This window comes from Dromiciops gliroides, chromosome X (assembly GCF_019393635.1).
Source record: "Dromiciops gliroides isolate mDroGli1 chromosome X, mDroGli1.pri, whole genome shotgun sequence".
NCBI lineage: Eukaryota > Metazoa > Chordata > Mammalia > Microbiotheria > Microbiotheriidae > Dromiciops > Dromiciops gliroides.
The window spans coordinates 62,839,844-62,858,959 of record NC_057867.1 but is presented as its reverse complement, the minus strand read 5'-3'; the positions used below and the strand labels follow the sequence as shown (position 1 = coordinate 62,858,959).

The 19,116-nt window shown below is 43.8% G+C and overlaps 1 protein-coding gene across 1 annotated transcript in view; it reads left to right on the top strand.

The window, feature by feature from the left end:
• The window catches only part of CD99L2 (CD99 molecule like 2), a 149,289-nt gene that overhangs the window by 900 nt on the left and 129,273 nt on the right, over positions 1 to 19,116 (top strand). The window contains exons 2-4 of the mRNA XM_043974664.1: positions 3,920 to 4,207; positions 4,382 to 4,450; positions 12,805 to 12,896. Coding sequence (XP_043830599.1) covers positions 3,920 to 4,207; positions 4,382 to 4,450; positions 12,805 to 12,896 — 449 coding nt within the window. The remainder of the gene's footprint in view (positions 1 to 3,919; positions 4,208 to 4,381; positions 4,451 to 12,804; positions 12,897 to 19,116) is intronic.

Here is a 19,116-nt window from a genome sequence, read left to right as displayed (position 1 = left end):
CTGCTTTTTTATTTCATCTTAGATCATGTAGCCTCTTTTTCTCTTCTTTTCTTTTTTTTTTTTGCAGGACAATGGGGATTAAGTGACTTGCCCAGGGTCACACAGTTAGTAAGTTATCTAGTGTCTGAGGTCAGATTTGAACTCAGGTCCTCTTGAATCCAGGGCGGGTGCTTTATCCACTGCACCACCTAGCTGTCCCTTGCCTCTCTTTCAAAAGCTCAACGTGCCCTTTCAGTCCTGGGTTCTAACAAGCTGTAAGGATAGGGGATTCTAATGAATTTAGCAAATTGTTCTGTGGATGGAGAGCTGTGAGAGATGAGTCAGATCTTGAATTAAATATTCTGAGGACAGAAAATTGTGGGGATGCTCTTTATTAATTTTCTCCTGATTTCCATCACTTAAGGGGCAGGGAGGGAAGGGGTGGCCGGTGTGATGGACACAAATCAGGGCAGCAGTTCCACCTGCTGGAGAGAGTGCTGGCCTTGGAGTCAGGAAAACTAGGATTCAAATCCTGGATCCACCCTTCCCCTCCCCCCCCCCCCATGGAGCTATTGTGTCAAAGAACAACATTTAAGCCACACTGGCAGTGACCTTTTATGATAGTGCACGCCACATTCCCTATCCTTAGTCTGCCTTCTCTAGCCCCTTTCTTCCCCCCACAGCCAAGGAGGGAAGAGAGTTTTTCTTATTGTGATGTGGGTTTCTACACTGGCAGTCTCCCTGAAGTGATTAGAGAATCATTGATTTAGAGCTGGAAAGTACTTCAGAGGTCACCCAGTCCAAGCCCCTCATTTTGTGGATGAGGAACTGAAGCTCTGTCTTCAGGAGCCCAATGCTAGGCTCTGTTCTTCCAGGGGTCAGGAGCCACAGCTTGTAAAAGACTGCAGAGGAAATTGAGCTGAGACTTGATCCTTGCCAAGTTCCTATGCAGATTTCCGAGGAACTCAGCTGAGCCTGTGAAAGAACTTGAGAGCACAGCCTATTCCATTGGGAAGCCATCAAGGCCCCCCCCCCCCAAAAAAAAAAATTGCCCTAGCTGGGTGACATGCAGTCCTTCAGAGGAAGACTAGGTGTTCTGCATTTCAATTTTTGAGCCAATGAAATCATTTTCATGATAATGAGGCCTCGAAAAGGAGAAAAGTCCTGATTCCATTTTATGCAACAAGACTGTTTTATGAGTCCACTATCCATCTGCCAGGGCTTGTGTCAGTTGCTGGGTCTAGAGTCAAAAATGACAGAGCTCCTGCCCTCCAGGAACTTATATCATTATAGCAGGAGGTGGATGACATGTGTGTAGATAACCAAATACAAAGTGTGTATAAAATAAATACAAAAGCCATCTGGGCTGGCAGAGGCCACTAAAACTAGCTGAGGGTGCTGGGGAAGGAGGGCATTTGAGCATAGCTTTGAAGGGACATCAGGATTTCAAGAGGCAGGGTGGAGAAGGGATAGTACTCCAGGCATGGACAAAGACACACGAAGGTGGCTGAGGGAATGTAGCGCCTGGAGAAGAGCATGAAGGTCAGTTTGGCTGGAATGTGGAGTGAGAGAGGAGAGTAATGGGAAAGTAGTCTGGGAAGATAGGTCACAGACAGACCGAAAAGGCCATGAAATGGCAAATAGAAGAGTTTGGAGTTTACCTTGGAAGCAACTAAGAATACTAAAATTTTTCTTTTTTTAAATAAATAAAAGTATTTTATTATTTTCCAGTTACATATAAGGGTAGTTTTCAACATTTGTTTTCATAGGATTTTTAGTTCCAAATTTTTCTCCCACCTTCCCTTCCCTCCCCCCTCCCCCCTCCCCAAGATGGAAAGCAATCTGATATATGTTATATATGTGCAATCACATTGAACATATTTCTGCATTAGTCATCTTGTGAAAGAAGAATCAGAGCACAAGGGGAAAACCTCAAAAAAGAAGGAGAAAAGGGGCAGCTAGGTGGCACAGTGGATAGAGCACTGGCCCTGGATTCAGGAGCACCTGAGTTCAAATCTGGCCTCAGACACTTGACACTTACTAGCTGTGTGACCCTGGGCAAGTCACTTAACCCCCATTGCCCCGAGCAAAAAACAAAAACAAAAACCTTTCATCCCTCCTCCCACCCCAATCTCCTTTGTGATTTTTTTCTGTTTCTGAGAAGGGATCCACAGGGGCTGATAACTATGAGGGAAGAGGAAAATGCCAAAGATAAAACCAAGGTGATGAGCCTGGTATAGTAGATTAGTGGTGGTGCTACAGACAGAAATGATGGAGTCAAAAGGATGAGCAAGCTTCTTTTGGAGCATGTTGTGGTGCCAGTAGGAGAGGCTGAGATGTGTAGGCAATTGAAATGGTTGGGGTGGGGTGGGGGAGTCTGGAACTTAGAATTGAGGTAAGGACTGGAGACAAACTAGGGGGTCACATGCAGAGAGGTGGTAATTTAAGCAAGTGGGAATAAATGAAATTGACAAAGGATGGAGTGTAGAGAGAGGAGAAAGGGCCTATGGGAAGACAGGTATGCTAATTTACTGCTGGTGTGGTTGTGAAATGGTCCAACCATTCTAAAAAACAATTGGAAATTAAGCAAGAAAAGACTAAATTGATCAGATCCTTGAACCCAGAGATCACACTATTGGGTGGTCATTGGCAGCAGGAAAGGACCCATAGGTACACAAAATGTTCATAGCAGAATTGTTTATGATAATGAGAGCAGGAGACAAAATTTGGGCCCAAAGACTAAAGAATGGTTGGACAAATTGGGTTATATGAATATAAGAGCATATTGCTGTGCCCTAAGGAATGAAGAATTCAGATAAACATGGGGAGACTTATAAGAAAGGATGGGAGGAAAGGAAGCTGAGCCCAAAGAAGTCTCCACAATGACCTCAACCACGTAAACAAAGTCAAAGGGACCAGGCAACAAAACACCGGCCAATTACACCAGTCAATGTTAGTACCACACTTTAAATGTTAAAGGACACAGTCCTCCTTTCTGTAAACAAAGGATCCCTTACTTGGACGAAGTGTACTTTGTGTTTATCTCTTTGAGAAGAGGCAGTTGTATCGAAAACAACATGAATCTATACATTCTAACAATAAGAAAGGAGAACAAGGACAGTCTTATGAAGCGTTGACAGTATGGTTGGTTGGCAAGATAAGGGAGGCAGCCATCTGAGAGAGGAGCAATGAGAGGTGCAAATAAGACTAAGGAGAATGTGGTGTCATTGAAGGTGAGGGAGGAAGGGAGTACCTAGCAGGAGACTGTGGTCAGTAGTGCCAAAGGCTGCAGAGGGATCAAGGGAGATGAGGACTGAAAAAAGGGTATGGGATCTGGTTAAGTGGTCGTTTGAAGGAGTAGTTTCAGGAGAGTGATGGGGACAGGAGCCTGATTGCAAAGGGGCTGAGGAGAAAGTAGCTTGTGAGGATGACATTGGGCATGGATAGCTTTTTGGAGAAGATAGCAGTAAGGGATGGCGGCCTAGAAGGATCCAGAGGTGGTTTTGATTGGAGGGACTTGGGAATATTTGTAGGTAGATGGGAGGAAGCCTCTTTGCCCCCCCTCCGCTTTTCTCATCCGTAAAATAAAGGAGCTGGAATGGGTGACAACTCAGAGTCCATGGGGTGAATGATGCAGAGAGGCAGAGTTCTGTTTAATAGCAGGAAAAACTTTCTAGCAATTGGAACTGTCCCAAAGTGGGACGGGCTGTGGCTTGGGGGGGTGGTGGTGGAGGGTGACACAAGAATCGGGGCGTTGGCAGCTTTTGGGGCTGCCGTTACGGCACCCCCTTGCTGGGCTTCCGCCACTGCCGCCCCCACTCTAGGTTCCCAGGGGGCTGGGGTGTGGTTGGGAGGAGCGCGCCTCCAGAGCGAGACAAAGGCTGCACCGCCCCCTCCCTAGTCCCCGCCCCCAGCCCCACCCTCGGGCTCTCTGCCGCAGCCAAGTTATGCTGCTGAATGGGGCGCTGGCCCCCTCCTTCTTCTCCAATCACGGCCGGCCCGGGCCCGGCCCCGCTCCGGTCCACCCGCTGCGGCGCCGGCCCAGCCTTTTAGGAGCCTTCTCTTTGCAGCACGGCTCTCACCCCCGCCTAATGTCCAATCGGTGGAGTCCGCGCCCCGCCCCTCTCCCGGTTCGCTCCCCCTCGCACCACTTACTCTCGAGGCCCGCCCCCCGGCCAGCGCGCTACGGCCGCGCGCCGCGTGTGCGTTTGCTCGTGTGCGTGCGTGCGTGCGTGCGCGCGCGCGCAGGGCTGGTCCGGGTGCACGGGAATCTCGCCTGCTCCCGCCGCCCGCGTCTCCCCCTCCTCTCTGGGAGTCCACTCTCCTCGCTCTCCGTGTCCTAGCGCGCCTCCTGGTCCTCTGCCCCCACCCCGCCATCTGCCCCTCGCCACTGACTCTCTAGAGATGCTCTGCAGGGGCATGGTGCGCTTCCTAGCCCTGGCTTTCACCTTGGCGTGCCTGCTGCACGGAGGTAAGGCTGGCCTGCGGCGGGGCAGGGGGAGGGGAGGAAGGGGGGAAGAGAGAGAAAGAGGCATCCCCCTCCCCCAGCCGCCCGGCCTGCGCGACGTCCTCTTGGCAGGTGCGAGCCGCCGGTTCGGCCAGGGGTGGGGGTGGGGGTGGGGGGGCAGGTTCGGGGCCGCTGCTTTGCGCGCTGCAGAGCTTCCCTTGGCGACTGCGGGCAGCCCTACGAGCCCGACCCGGTCCCCCCTCCCCGGAGGGCTGGTGGGCGACCGGCCGGGCTCCCCTGGGACCTGGTTAGCCAGGAAGGAGGTAGGGAGCGGGTTAGCTAGCCTGGGAAGCTGGCGGCGCAGCACCTGCGTGCCTGGGCGGGCGGGCGGGCAGGCAGCCACCTACCTACCTACCTACCTACGGGTCATCGCCCCTGGGGTGTGTGGGGGCGGCCAAGGCGGGAGGCTCGGCCCTGGCCCAACTCCTTCCAGTGTGGCCTAAGCGAACGAGTGAGTGGGATGCCCGTGACCTGTTTGTCTCCCAAAAGTTTTCCGTGCTCTGCCACACTGCCTTGCTAGCAGGGGGTTGGGGGGGCAGGCCGGTCGGAAACCTTTGCTTGGAGCATCACCCCCTTTTCCCGGGCGCAGGGAATGACCTGAGTGGGGCCCATGCACCCTCAGTGAAAGCAAATGCTATTGCTGATGAGCAGTTCGGGACACCTGTCTCAGCAGAATTCGGTCATTGTTCAGCCAATGGGAGGGAAGAGAATGCACTGGGCTCAGCTGTGCTCTTGTCCTGGGGCTGAGGCATTGTCGCTTCTGGTTATCTTGTCACATATGTGCAAGTTCAGTCGATGCACCGAGGATGGTGGAGTCAGGCAGCAGAAGGAAAGCTGTAACCACAGTTCTTTTTCTGCCCAGTCGACCTTTCGAATTTTAGATGCATCCAGTCTATAGAAGAAGGTGCTGAGGCCTGGAATTACCAACTTCCAAAGTGCTTTTCACAACCATATGGCTTTAAACCATTAGGTTTGGGTGGTAGATAACTGGGCACTTTGGATAGACCAGTTGTCAGAGGGCGATTTAAACTAGAGGTTCGTAGGTTTAGAGATGGAAATGATCATCTAGTTCACCCCCCCCCCCCATTTTAAGGAGGAAGAAACTGAGGCCTCAAGAAGTGCAGTAATTTATTGAAGGTCACATTGGTGATAAGTGGCATAGTAGAGGATTCACATATAGGTTCCCCAACTCCATATTGATGCCTGTTCTGTCAACTTATCATTTCTTGCCTTTTTTTTTTTTTACACTCAGTGTGGGAAACAGTTTTCTTGATTGGAGGCCATGCTACCAAGTCTACCAAAGTGGCCTCAGGTAGAGAAAAGATAAACCGATCATCTGTATGTATGTACAGGTATTCAGAGGCTTCAGTTTCAGGCTTTAAAATCAGACTTCGACAAAGTTCTTCTGGGCCCAGTGAGGTCACAAATAATAGAGGCTAAAGAACTCCTATTGGCTCTTTCTAAACTTGAACTCTCTCCAAACTGCTCTATTGAAATGAACACAGTTTAATAAATACTTGTTGGATCAAATGATCTTAAAGGTTATGTCCAGCTGTAAGGATCTTTGATTGGATCTGTGACCTTTTTTTGTAATTGGTTTGACTTGGCAAAGACCTCAGTCTATCATGAAAATTATCCAGAAGCCTGTGTTGTTTTGCCTCAGAGTAATTTCATATCTAGGCCCAATTTTCAGAGGAAGTTAAATGAGAAATCCCAATAGGACTCATTTCTTAAGTGATCACTGAAGCCAGTCACAAAGAGAATAGCTGTAGACCATTGGAAATCCTTTCAGGGCCTCACTGCGTGGAAGCTAGGCTTCAGGTTCTTACGACTTCAAAGGGGAGGGAAAACTATTCCTTTTTTTGGTCTATAATTATGGACTGTAATTATCAGTTCACCGTGTTATTTATTAGTTCTGGAAATCCTTTGAGAACAAATTAGCAAGTTGCTATGTGGGCCCTGAGCAAACCCAGGGACAGTTTCAGGTTAGGGATTCTGGAAGCTGAAGTTCATATGGAGGATGCATCCCTGTATACTTGATTTATTGCATATTATTGAAGTAATGAAGTGTTTCTCATGAAGGAGATATCTGGAGAGCTGAGAATTTACAATCTTTTTTAAGCACTAAAATTAGTTAATTAATTTATTTATTTATTATCAATTTTTTTTTTTTTTTTGGTGAGGCAATTGGGGTTAAGCGACTTGCCCAGGGTTACACAGCTAGTAAGTGTCAAGTTTCTGAGATCGGACTTGAACTCAGGTCCTCCTGAATCCAGGGCTGGTGCTCTATCCACTGTGCCACCTAGCTGCCCCAAGCACTAAAATTATAACTCCTTTGGGTAGACATTTCTAAAATATATGATACACTCTTCTGATTTCTTAAATGGAGTGTATATATATTTCAGTGCTTTAAAAGATACAGGATTTTATTAATGCATATTATAATCCTTTCAGGCTTTAGTCTTTTATATGAAACTGGATCTACATTTCATACTGTTTGCCTTTTAAAAAAAGGATATGATCCATTCTAAATATTGCTTTCAAAACTCCTGCTTGTTTCTGCTTCCTTCAGAGCTTCCTTCTGTCCTGTGCATTAAAAAAACCCCAAAACCCCAAAAACCCTTTGCCAGTGTTCCACCTTCTCCTCCCCCCCAATTAAAAAATTAAAGAGGAAAAAAGCCCTCATAAGAATTAAGTATAGTCAAACAAAATGAATCCACCTAGGGGTCATGTCCAAAAATATATGTCGGTACCAGGATCAGTAGGTGGGTAATAGGCTTGATCATCAGTCCTCTGGAGACAAGGTTGGTTATTAAACAGAGTTCTTCAGTTTTTCAAAATTGTTTTGATTTACAATGATACTCTCTTCTCTATGGGCTTTTCTACCTCTATGCCTTAGTCCAGAAGTGTCAAACATTCCAACCAGATCAGGATGTAATTGAGAAATATTTAACAAAATAAAAAAATACAATTGAAATAGATAATGTTAATATGTGGTTTTCTAAGTCACTATGTCCTGTGGCCACTCTTTCTATTTAAGTTTGACAGCAGTGCCTTAATCTAGTTCCTGTTCTACCTGGAATGTTCCACCTCCCCCTTCTCTGCCTACCTGTTCATCAAGAACCAGCTCACTTTCTACCTCCTCTATGATGTCATCCCTCTCTAGTCAGATGTCTTCCTACCTTAATCATGGCATAGCATTTACCTTTGTGCCTCTCCCTGGTGTGTGACAGGTGTTTTCATGTATAGGTACTTAATGTTTGTGGAAGAGAATTGCATTGGTAGTTCAAAAGCTGAAGAAGAGAAAGGCAAAGTTTTCCTACTTTTGTCTTGGTTTTCATACACTTGGCTTTGCAAACCAGGGAAGTGAACTTCACAAAACACAGATTTGGCGTATTAATACGATAACTGAAAGTCTTAGGATCTGTAGGTCATTTTTAGCTTTGAGGCCATTTTTTTGGAGGGGAGGGGGCACTTAGGTCACCATATACCTTTTGGGGTAAAAAAGAAAAATCTGTCCTCTGGGGTCTAACCTTCTGGTCTCTCTGAACTTCACTGGCTTGGTCCTTGAACAACAAAGGATTGCTGGATGCCATTAAAAAAATTTAAATTGAAATAAGGAAAAATAACTGAAACAGAAAATGTATGAGATTCTTTCCTTATTCCCACGCTGCCTCTTTGCTGAAAGGAGGCGTGTATGCTTCATTATCTGTTCTTTAGGCTCAAAATCGGCTACTATAATTATTTAGAGTATGACTTTTTTCCTGTTCTTTGCTTACTTTAGTTATTATGTGTTTTATTGCTTGATTCTGGTTGTTGTACTTTGTCAGTTCAGGCAAATATTCCCATGTTTCTCTTAATTTGCTTCAGGAAGCATTGATTAAGCATCAGCTGTGAGCCAGGAATTGTGTTAGGCTTTGGGGAATTTTTTTTTGTTCTTGGACCCGTAATTTCATAGAGTTCTTGGTGAGGAACTTCCCCTACCAATGCAGATTGGTACATTCATGAAACTTAAAGTCTCAGAGAGTTTTCTAGGGCCGCTGACGGTGATTTGTCTCCTTCTCCATAGACTATGCTATGCTGCGTCTCTGGACTCTGAGTTTACAGAGACGAAGAAGAAAAAGCTCATGATCTCAAAGACCTTTCATTCTCCTTGGGTAGGGGGGAATACCACATAACATATCTAAATACCCTACAAATAAATCTGCAAAATAAATGCAAAATAATTAGGAGCAGGGAAGTCAAGTGCTGACCACAGAAAGAATCAGGAAAAGCCTCTTGTCAGAGATGGCTCTTGAGCTCATCCTTGAAGGGAGCGAGGGATTCCAAAAGGTGAAGGTGAAGAACGAGTTACATTACCAACATCGGGTACAGACTGTGCAAAGTCATGGACGAGGGAGATGGTATCATGTGTATAGGGAACAAGTTTACAGAAGCATAGAGTTCTTGGGGAGAATCATGTGTAATCAGTCTGGAGCCAGACTGTGAAAGGCTTCCGTTGCTAAAGGAAAGAGTTTACATTTTCTCCTAGATGCAGGGAGGGAGCCGCTGGATGCTTTTGAGCAGGAACCAACCCCCCCCAACAACCTGTTTAGAATATCCATTTGGAAACGGCAAAGAGTGGATGCAGGTGGCTCAGTAGCTAGGTTAGAGGTGATGAACCCCCTGGATTGGGGTGCTTGGCTCTGTGAGTGTAGAAAAGGGGTTGGATGTAAGAGATGCTGAGATAGAATTAATAGACTTGGCATCTATTGTTATATTGGGGTATGTTAGTGAGAATTGAGTGCTCCCTCCAAGTACTTTCTATTTTCTTTTGTACACACTTCATATTTACTTAGATATACTCATGCTCCCCCCCCCCCCCCAATAGAATGTAAGCTCCTTTAGGGGAAGGAGATTGTTTTGTTTTGGTTTCTGTATACTTTGCATAGTACCGGGCATATAGGTCTTAATGTTTGTTGAATGAATGAAGACTATACCTGCCCTCGACAGAAATAGAGAAAGATAATGTGTTTTGGATCAGTTGAGTGTGAAATGCTTATGGCCGTTCAGCAGGAAGTCGGAGATGTGGGACTGGAGCTCAGGAGAGATAAGGGCTGGACATACAGATTTGGGTGTTCTTTGTCAATTCCTTGTATTCCTTATTTTTTACTGAACAATAATCTATTGCACAGAACACAGTTTGTTCAGCATTTCCCAACCACTTGGTATCCATTTATTTCCAGTTCTCTGCTACCACAAAAAGTGTTGCTATGAATACTTGTGTGTGTGTGTTTATATATATATATATGTATGTATGTATGTGTCTTTGATCTCTGGAATTGAATCTAACCTTTTTTACCTTGGTACCTCAGAGCTATTTTAGGAACTTTAGTAGTTCATTAGAATATAATACCTTGTGGGGCTGTGGAGGAGTGTGTATATCTATATATCTTTCTGTTTTTCTTCCCTGCCCCTAAATGGCAGGGGATTACTGAACTCAATTCCTGTCACCTTCTTATATTTAACTTTTCCTCCTTTGCTTTCATTCTTGGTACTTAAAATGAGGAGGTTGAAGGAGATCACTTCTAAGATCCCTTCCTGCTTTAATCTATGATGCTATAATAAATATTGCTGAAAGTGTGTGTAAAATAAGGTTCTGAGCAAGGACCTGAGAGGCTTTTTAGATAAGCAAAATACCTGAGGTTTATTGTTGGAACTCCTTGTTGGCTGGTCAGAAACTTTTTTTCTCTCCCTTATTTGTTAATTGATTTTTATCAGGTTTCCAGATTAACCGAGAAGTGAGGGTGGAGTTAAATTACTTGGTTTATTTATGCACCTGAGGTGGCCTATTGGCTCTTTCTTATCACTGATTTGCTTTCTTTCATGATTTCCTGTTACAGATGTAAATCATGTATCTTTAGACCAGATGGAGTTTAGGGGTTATTTAAATTGATTTTGTCTCATTGTCATCTGAATTCATTCTCTTACATGATTGGTTAACTATTATAAAAGGACAATTGAATTATCATGGCTTTCCTATTATAGTTGTAGTTTGCAGGCTAGAGCCAGATTGTGATGAATATACTATTCTTGGAGGAGCTGACCCTGTATTCTCTACCCCAGTAGGCCTGTTTTGAGTTGTGTTACTAACAGTGGGAATGGCTTTGTACTAGGCTGTTCATGTTTTTATTTTGGCCAACCCCCTGGAGCCCCCAAAGTCCCAGTTTTGGAGATGGCTTTTGAAGTTTAGGAAAACAGTGTCTATGGGCTGAGCAACATTTTCTGTGTCTTGTGAGTAGCATTACATTAGTGGAAAGAGTGCTGAACTTGGGGTCGGGTAGTCTAGGTTGGCTTCCTAGCTAAGATGGTACTAAGACCAGAGCAAGTATTAAGCTCTCTGAGCCTTAGTATCCACATCTGTAAGTTATTTGACCTACCTACTTTACTTGGTTATTGGGAGGGAAGTGCTTTGCAGTTCTTAAAGTGCCGTAGTGTTGGTTAATACTTTATTCATTTGGCATTGTGGGATGGGCACATATGTGAATGTGTTTGGATCACCTCTGTTATGCTTATCCCAAAGACACAATTCTATCTTCAGGAAACATACTTATATTCTAAAGAGACGAACCAGCATGAATCTTTGGCATTCCTAGGTAGCTTTATTCTGAATTAACTTTCCAAATTATAGGCTCCATCCCTCTATGAAAAGAATAATTTTAATGTAAAATCGACTAGGGTGCAAGTAATACCAAATCACAGCTAAGGACTCATTAGCATGAAGACTCTTGGCAGTCCAGGATAGTGTAAAAGAATGTTGGATTAAGAGCCACGAGGTCTGGGTTTCAGTGGTAATTTTGCTGACTAGCTGCTTCATTGGAATGATTCGAAGAACAAAGTGTACTAGCTCCCAGGTGGCATTTATGTAGCAATTTAAGGCTTATAGTTTTTGATATTTGAGACTTGATTGTTTTCAAAAAGCTTTCCTCACAGCAGCCCTATGGTGTAGGTAGTATAACAAGTAGGTGTAGGTAAATAACAGTGTCATTGTGTTACAGATAAGGGAATTAAAACTTAGAGACAGTGAAATGACTGGTGACATAGCTTGTGTTGGTCTTCTGACTGTAATTCAGTTGTTCTTTCCTTTTACAAAGGCTCACAGCTTTAGATCTGGAAAAGATATTAGAGATCATCTAATCTAACCTCCCAAGGCACCTAGGTGGTGGTTCTGATTTGGCCTACAGACACTTAGTAGCTGTGTGACCCTGGCCAAGTCAGTTCACTCTGTTTGCCTGTTTCCTCATCTGTAAAATGAGCTGGAGAAGGAAATGATAAACCACCCAGTATCTTTGCCAAGGGAACAGAGACTTAACAAGTCCAACCTCCTCATTCAGCAGAATAGGAAATTGGGGTTCAGAAAGACTAAGTAACTTGGCCTGATGTCATACAGTTACTAAGAAGTGGAACTAGGTTTCATCTTGGTTTGGGAAACTTTTGGCTCTAGCAGTATAAGAGATTGTTGGTAAATTCATTCGCTCATTCTCTTTTGTATTGGATTATTGCACTGGTCTCCTAGCCAGCCTGACCACTTCTAGTTTAGTGTTTATCTAATATGTCCTTCACTTCCTCAAATCCTCAAATGGATCTATGATCTAATCTACTCAGGAATTCCCTCTGTGATTCAGAATTCTAGCCATCCAGGATTCCTGCCTGTTCTGTGTGATACTCCCTCCATGCTTTCCTGTGTCAGAGACCTTCCTCTCTTTTTCCCCCGTATCATGAGGCTGTCAGAGTGCAGTACTCTGGCTCTCCACATGTCATCCTTCACCTTTTCAATGTGATCAGTTCATCTTCTCTTTTTTGTCATATGTTTCTTTGATATCATTTACTCTTGCTCTTCTTTAGTGTTCCTTGTTAGATGTTGAGGTACTTTTTTATTGCTCTTTTTGTGATTCTCATTTTTAGTTCCTATAGACAAAAGTGTTCCAGGTCTTACTGCAGTAAGATGTTTGTATTGAAAAGATGGGCCTTTGCCATTATGGGAAGCTTGGGACCATTGAAAATGCCCTGCAGTTGCCCAGAAGCAATTCAATTCTTTCTTCTCTTTTTCAAATCTGAGTCCAACTTATCTTTCCTGTTTGTCAAATATATTTAGATAAAGTATATAGCATGCTCATACAGATGCATGTTGAAATCTGGGGGATTGCTGTTTTTCAGTCATTTGGTCTTTCCTGTGTGATGGACAGGCCAAACTCCTTTGAGTGATTACAGGTCTCTTCCAGGAGGCTCTGTAAGGTCTTGGGGCTTGATGCAATCAACAAAATGTCGTCTCTAAACAGGAGCATCTGGACGAATCTACCATCCACAGGGAATCCTTCCTTGACCTGGACTCTGCACTGGATCTCCTTCATCATAGTGACAGATAATTTTGGTGAGCATACATCTCCCTGTTTGATGCCTCAACTGATGTTTAATTTCAGAAGGTTATTGGTCAGGGTTATTTTTGTTTTTACATCATCCAAAGAATCCTGAATGAGCTTGATATATGGATGGAGAGACCTCTTACGGTAAAAGTCTATAAGGTCGATGTTTTGTTGCTTGGAGTTGAATGCTTTTTTACAATCAGCAATAAGCACAACAATATCTTTTATTCCCTACATCTTTTAATCAATTATGAGCTGGTCAGGTTGTAGTCTATTGTTGAAGACCACTTCCAACAAAAACGTAATGTTTCCTACTAATACCTTTATTGAGGATGCTTTCAATTTGTGTAAAGATGACCCTAAAAGATGGGGGAGTAGGCAAACAAGTTGGTGGTCATTGGTGTTTTAGGTTTGAGATTTTTTCCCAGCCCTTTGGTATCTTCTTCTCCTTCATATAACTTGTATATTGGTTCCTCAGTGCCCTCACAATTGTATGATATCTTCTGCATGTACTTGATCCCATCTACTACTTTCTTCCATCTTTGTTCTCCTTTGTATCATTTCTGCTTCCCGTGTAAGTACCCTAGGGCCTGTGATAATAAGCTTGTTGAAGTGATTTTTGTGTATCTTTTCCATTTTCCTTTTCTTTGTGCTCTTCTTTCTATTTTTTATCCTCGAATGCCCTGGTGATGACTTTGCTTAGAGTTCTTGCCAAAGTTTTCTTTCTACTAGTTTTTACACTTTATTTTTTTCCTTTGTGCTATGAGATAATATCATTCATCATAGTCTCTCATCTTTGTAAAATTTTTCAGATGAATTGTATTTTCATCTGTTTTTTGCCTTTGGGTAGGCGTCTCTCTCCATTTAGCAACTAAAACAAATGTTTGCTGACCACAGCACTTTTGGGAGGTTTTTGGGTCTTTATTGTAGCAATTAATTTGTATTACCTTCTGAATGAGATTATAATCAGCATAGATGTCATTTCTATTGTCCATTTCCCATTTTTAATTTTTAATAGCCTGTTTAAATGATTCAGGGTTTTATTTTAATTTTACACCATGTTTTTCTTATTGTTGATTATAAATTCTGTTCCTAGTCACTGGGACAAGTCAGTGGTTTGACTATGAACATGTAGTTGAATTTCAATAAGAAATATTTTCCAGTCTGTTAAAATATAGTCAGTTTTGTTCTTTGTGATGGTATTTATTTTTTATTTTTTTTTTTAATTCTCCCAAAAATCATTTATTTATTTATTTATTTTTGATTTGTGTTTTTATTGATGTGGGTGACTCAGTCTGTGCGGATGAAAACCCATACATGCCTAATCATCCTTAGCGACTGTTAATTTTCTACTACCACAAATCCTCCATCGACTCTGTCTCATGTGTTAGGAACCTTGTGTTAGATCTCTTGAATTTATGTGGATACCAGTGGAACTCCTGAGCAGCCCATTGGTTCTATCCTGCTTTCAGTATTTCACTGATCTGTGATATTATTTAGTGCTCACTATGTTCAGTGCCCCTAAATTCTTTTTTTCCTTCTCATTTTATTTTATTTTTTTCTCCATTACACATACATATTTTTTTTTTTGGTTTTTGGTTTTTTTTAGGCAACGGGGGTTAAGTGACTTGCCCACGGTCACACAGCTAGTAAATGTCAAGTGTCTGAGGCCGGATTTGAACTCAGGTACTCCTGAGTCCAGGGCCGGTGCTTTAACCACTGCGCCATCTAGCTGCCCCCCATGTTTTTTGGTGGGGCAATGGGGGTTAAGTGACTTGCCCAGGGTCACACAGCCAGTGTCAAGTGTCTGAGGCCGGATTTGAACTCAGGTACTCCTGAATCCAGGGCCAGTGCTTTATCCACTGCGCCACCTAGCTGCCCCCTATACATTTTTTAACGTGTTTTTTTAAATTTTGAGTTCCAATTTCTCCCACTCCATCCCTTCTCCCCTTCCTCCTTGAGATGGTAAGCAATTTTATATAAATTATACATATACAATCATATGAAACATTTCCATCTTGTTGAGTTTTTGTTATGTCCAACTCTTTGTGACTCCATTTGGAGTTTTTTGGGCAAAGGTACTGGAATAATTTGCTATTTCCTTCTCCAACTTAATTTACAGATGAGGAAACTGAGACAAATGGGTGAAATGACTCGCCCAGAGTCATAGCTCATAAATGTTTTGGTGCTGAGCAGTTCCTGGTTCCATTACAATAGCAGTCCTTTCTCTATGGTTAGACATGGATTATTTCTAGGACTTGGCTCCATTCCTCATGTGCATCAGAAACATAAGGGTGTCTAAGGTCTTCAACATCCTATGGTCCAAAACCTCCTTTAAAAAAAAAAAGACCTACTTGGAGGAGACTCCCAAAGATAGTATAGGAAGAGGAAGGAGTATAGCCCAGGGCTCCTTCACAACTACTTGAAAGATCTTCAATTTCTCCCCCTAGTTCCACTCCCCACCCTTGTAACTTTCCAAACCCCAATTCCCCTCCCTGGCCCCCACTTCTCTTTGTGTGCTTCTTAAAATTTATGCTCCTTGAGGGCAGACTTGTCTATGCTTTTGTATCTCCACTGTTTAACCCAATGCTTGGCACTAATTAAATGCTTTTTCATTGGATCATTTATCCATAAAGATGTAGCGGTTGCTATTCACATGTGACGTTTCCCCTTTTGGTGGTGTTGGTCAGTCTTGGGTATAAGACAAGTCCATTCTACCTAACGTTTGACCCTTAGCCATGCTGAAATGTTTCTCTTTGATTCTAGATGAGACAGCGTGGAATAGTGGAAAGAAGAATACTTCATTTGGAGAAAACAAATATGTATGATAGTTACCCCTTTGGCCCTCACTTCTGCACTTCTGTGGCATCCTTTAGCTTCAGGTAGAATAAACCCTGTGGTAGAAGCAATATCCTTGCCCCTTCCCGAATGCAAATTAGACTAGTTTTTCCTTAAAATGTATTGGGAGGGGGGCAGCTAGGTGGTGCACTGGATAAAGTACCAGCCCTGGATTCAGGAGGACCTGAGTTCAAATCCGGGCTCAGACACTTGACTTGTTTCTCAGTCATTATGTTGCAGTTATATTCTCTATCCTTCCTCCCCATAGCACACACAGCTATCTTGCTAGATGGCTTGGTAGACCAATGAATAAATGGATACTTGGGTACACAGGGAGAGACAGATCAGGAGAAAGAACACAGAAGGGCAGAAAAGGGGAACAGGGCATGGGAAGAGGGTGAGGGGCACAGAGCCCACTGGGGCCTCTTTCTCTTTCAGCTCCCTTTCTCTATCTGCCCTTTCCTCCTTTCTTTGATTTTTTTCTTTGTCCCTGCTCTCCTCTGCCCTCTTCTCTTTCCCTTTCTTTGCCTTTCCCTTTTCCAGCACCTCCCCTCCTTCATCATTTTTTTTTTGCGCGCGCACGCGCACGTGTGTGTGTGTGTGTGTGTGTGTGTGTGAGAGAGAGAGAGAGAGAGAGAGAGAGAGAGAGAGAGAGAGAGAGAGAGAGAATTGGAATGACACCCCCTGCTGGGAGAGATATTGCAGGGAAGCTCCACCATGAGGAGAAAGTATGTGACTTGGAAACCATGTGACTTTAGCATCTGGAAGTTACATCTATTGAACCACCTGTGGGACCTGTCAACCAGAGCTACCAACCAATTAGCTTGGAGCTATATGTGTGTGGATGGCCCTGTTTCCAGTTTCACAAGGAGGTTCTGGGAGAAAGCTGCTGAGGCGAAACCTTTTGGGTTCCTGACCTTGGCTTGGTGGGTTGCATGCTGGGGTCTATTAGATAGTTAGAGTAAGTTTGCCTTTTATGTCTCTCTCTCTCTCTCCTCACCAACTTCTGATGCACTTTAATAAATACTTAAAAGTCTAAACTCTTGCTAAAGCTTCTAATTTAAGGCGACCACTCATTAGGTTTTAGACATCATAGCTAGAATTTTTAGCCCCTTACAGGGGGCAGGGCAGTGAGGGTTAAGTGACTTGTCCAGGGTCACACAGCTAGTAAGTGTCAAGTGTTTTTTTTTTGAGGCCGGATTTGAACTCATCCTCCTGAATCCAGGGTTGGTGCTATATCCATGCACCACCTAGCTGCCCCCTCCCTCACCATTTTTGCATCTTCTTGCCTCTCCTTCTTATATCTTCCTGTTCTCCTCCCCCCCCCCCCCATGTGGCACCTTCTACCCATTGATCCACTACCTGGAATTGGCTTGTGGGAATGTGAAAGCTGTTTGGCATCTTCTCCAGGATTTCCTGGGATTGGGCTGGCAGCTTGGCCTGTTCTGGCGTGGTCCTCTTTGTTTCCTCTGACAGTAGCTCCTCCCTTTTAAGGATTCTTTGGTGCCAATGTAAGAACCCCCAGGCCTTAGCACCTTATGAAAGAAATTCCATTTCATCTCCTTATTTTTCCCCAAGGCACCTGTTAGCTTCTCAGGGTCCTGCCTGGTCCCTTTTTTCTCAAACGTTATTATTTTTAAACCTCTTTGTAAAAATAGTATTTTGTCTTTTAAAAAATCTATTTCTTGGGGCAGCTAGATGGCGCAGTGGATAGAGCACTGGCCCTGGAGTCAGGAGAACCTGAGTTCAAATCCGGCCTCAGACACTTAACACTTACTAGCTGTGTGACCCTGGGCAAGTCACTTAACCCCAATTGCCTCACTAAAAAAAAAAAATCTATTTCTTTAAAATAAGGAACAGGAAACACTAGCTAAATGGACTTTTGTTTTCTGTGCAAAATAGTCCTACCTTTTCCTAGTCTTGTCAAGAGGTCAGTTTCAAGGACCATTCTCTAGCCACTAGGTATAACCAGTATGAATTCTACAGGCAGAGATAATGTCCAGCGATGTCTGACTCTTTGCGACCCCATTTAGGGCTTTCTTGGTAGAGATACTGCAGTGCATTGCCATTTCCTTCTTCAGCGCTCATTTTACAGATGAGGAAAGCAAACAGGATTAAGTGATTTGCCCAGGGTCACACAGCTAGTAAGTGTCTGAGGCCACATTTGAACTCAGTAAGATGGGTCTGTCTGACTCCAGGCCCTGATGCACTTTATCTTTTGTGCCATCTAGCTGCCTTCTGGAATAGTTAAGTACTAAATACTTATGCCAGCGCCCATGGTCAGGTTGCCCATCAAGGTAACCTTTGTTTGTTTTGCAAGGCAATGGGGGTTATGTGACTTGCCCAGGGTTATACAGCTAGTAAGTATCAAGTGTCTGAGGCCGGATTTGAACTGACATCCTTCTATCCTTCTGAATCCAGGGCCGTTGCTCTATCCACTGCAGCACCACCTAGCTTCCCCCCCCCCCCCCCCCCCCCCCCCCACCGTAACCTTTAATGCAACTTGTGTCTCAGAGGAGAGGAGAGAGTGCTCACTGGGTCTGGAGTCTGGAAGACCTGAGTTCCAATTTGACCTCAGACACTTGACAACCTACAGGACCTTGGGCAAATCATTTTAACTGCTGTTTGCCTCAGTTTCTTCAACTTTAAAATGGGGATAATAATAGCATCTTCCTCCTGGGATTGTTCTGAGGATCAAATGAGCTCATTTGTAAAGTGCTTAGCACAGGGCCTGGTATGTAGCAGGTGCTCTTCAAGACTGTGATCACCACCACCGCCACCAGAGCTGCTATAAGTATTTTTGTACAGATGGGGTCTTCCCTTTATCCTTGATCTTCTCGATGGTCCCACTGCCTTTTCCAGTACATCATGTCGCTTGTAAGTCATGAATTTGGTTTTCTGAGAGCTGACGGCCTTGTCTTTTAGAGATTGTTGAAGCCTGCGTTGCTTATGTGTATTTCCCATCTTTTGCAGCTTTTTTGGCTGGGTTCTGCTTGGAGAATGTTCACATAGTTTTGAATTAGCCCAGGCTAAATAGGGTTAGGAAATAAAATCTGTTCTGTTACCCCCTCCCCCAAATAAGGCATTAAATAGAAGTGATTTATTTTATTTTTTTGTTTTTTGGTTGGGCATTGAGGGTTAAGTGACTTGCCCAAGGTCACACAGCTAGTAAGCGTCAAGTATCTGAGGTCAGATTTGAACTCAGGTCCTCCTGACTCCAGGGCCAGTGCTCTATCCACTGAGCCACCTAGCTGCCCCCAAGAAGTGATTTATTTTAACTGATGCTTTCAATTGTTTTTCACCCCTCCCTCCACTTTCCTAGTAGGGGAAAAGTTTTATTTAATCTGAGTGAAAGTCTTCCCTTAAAAAAAGTTTATTGCGGGGCAGCTA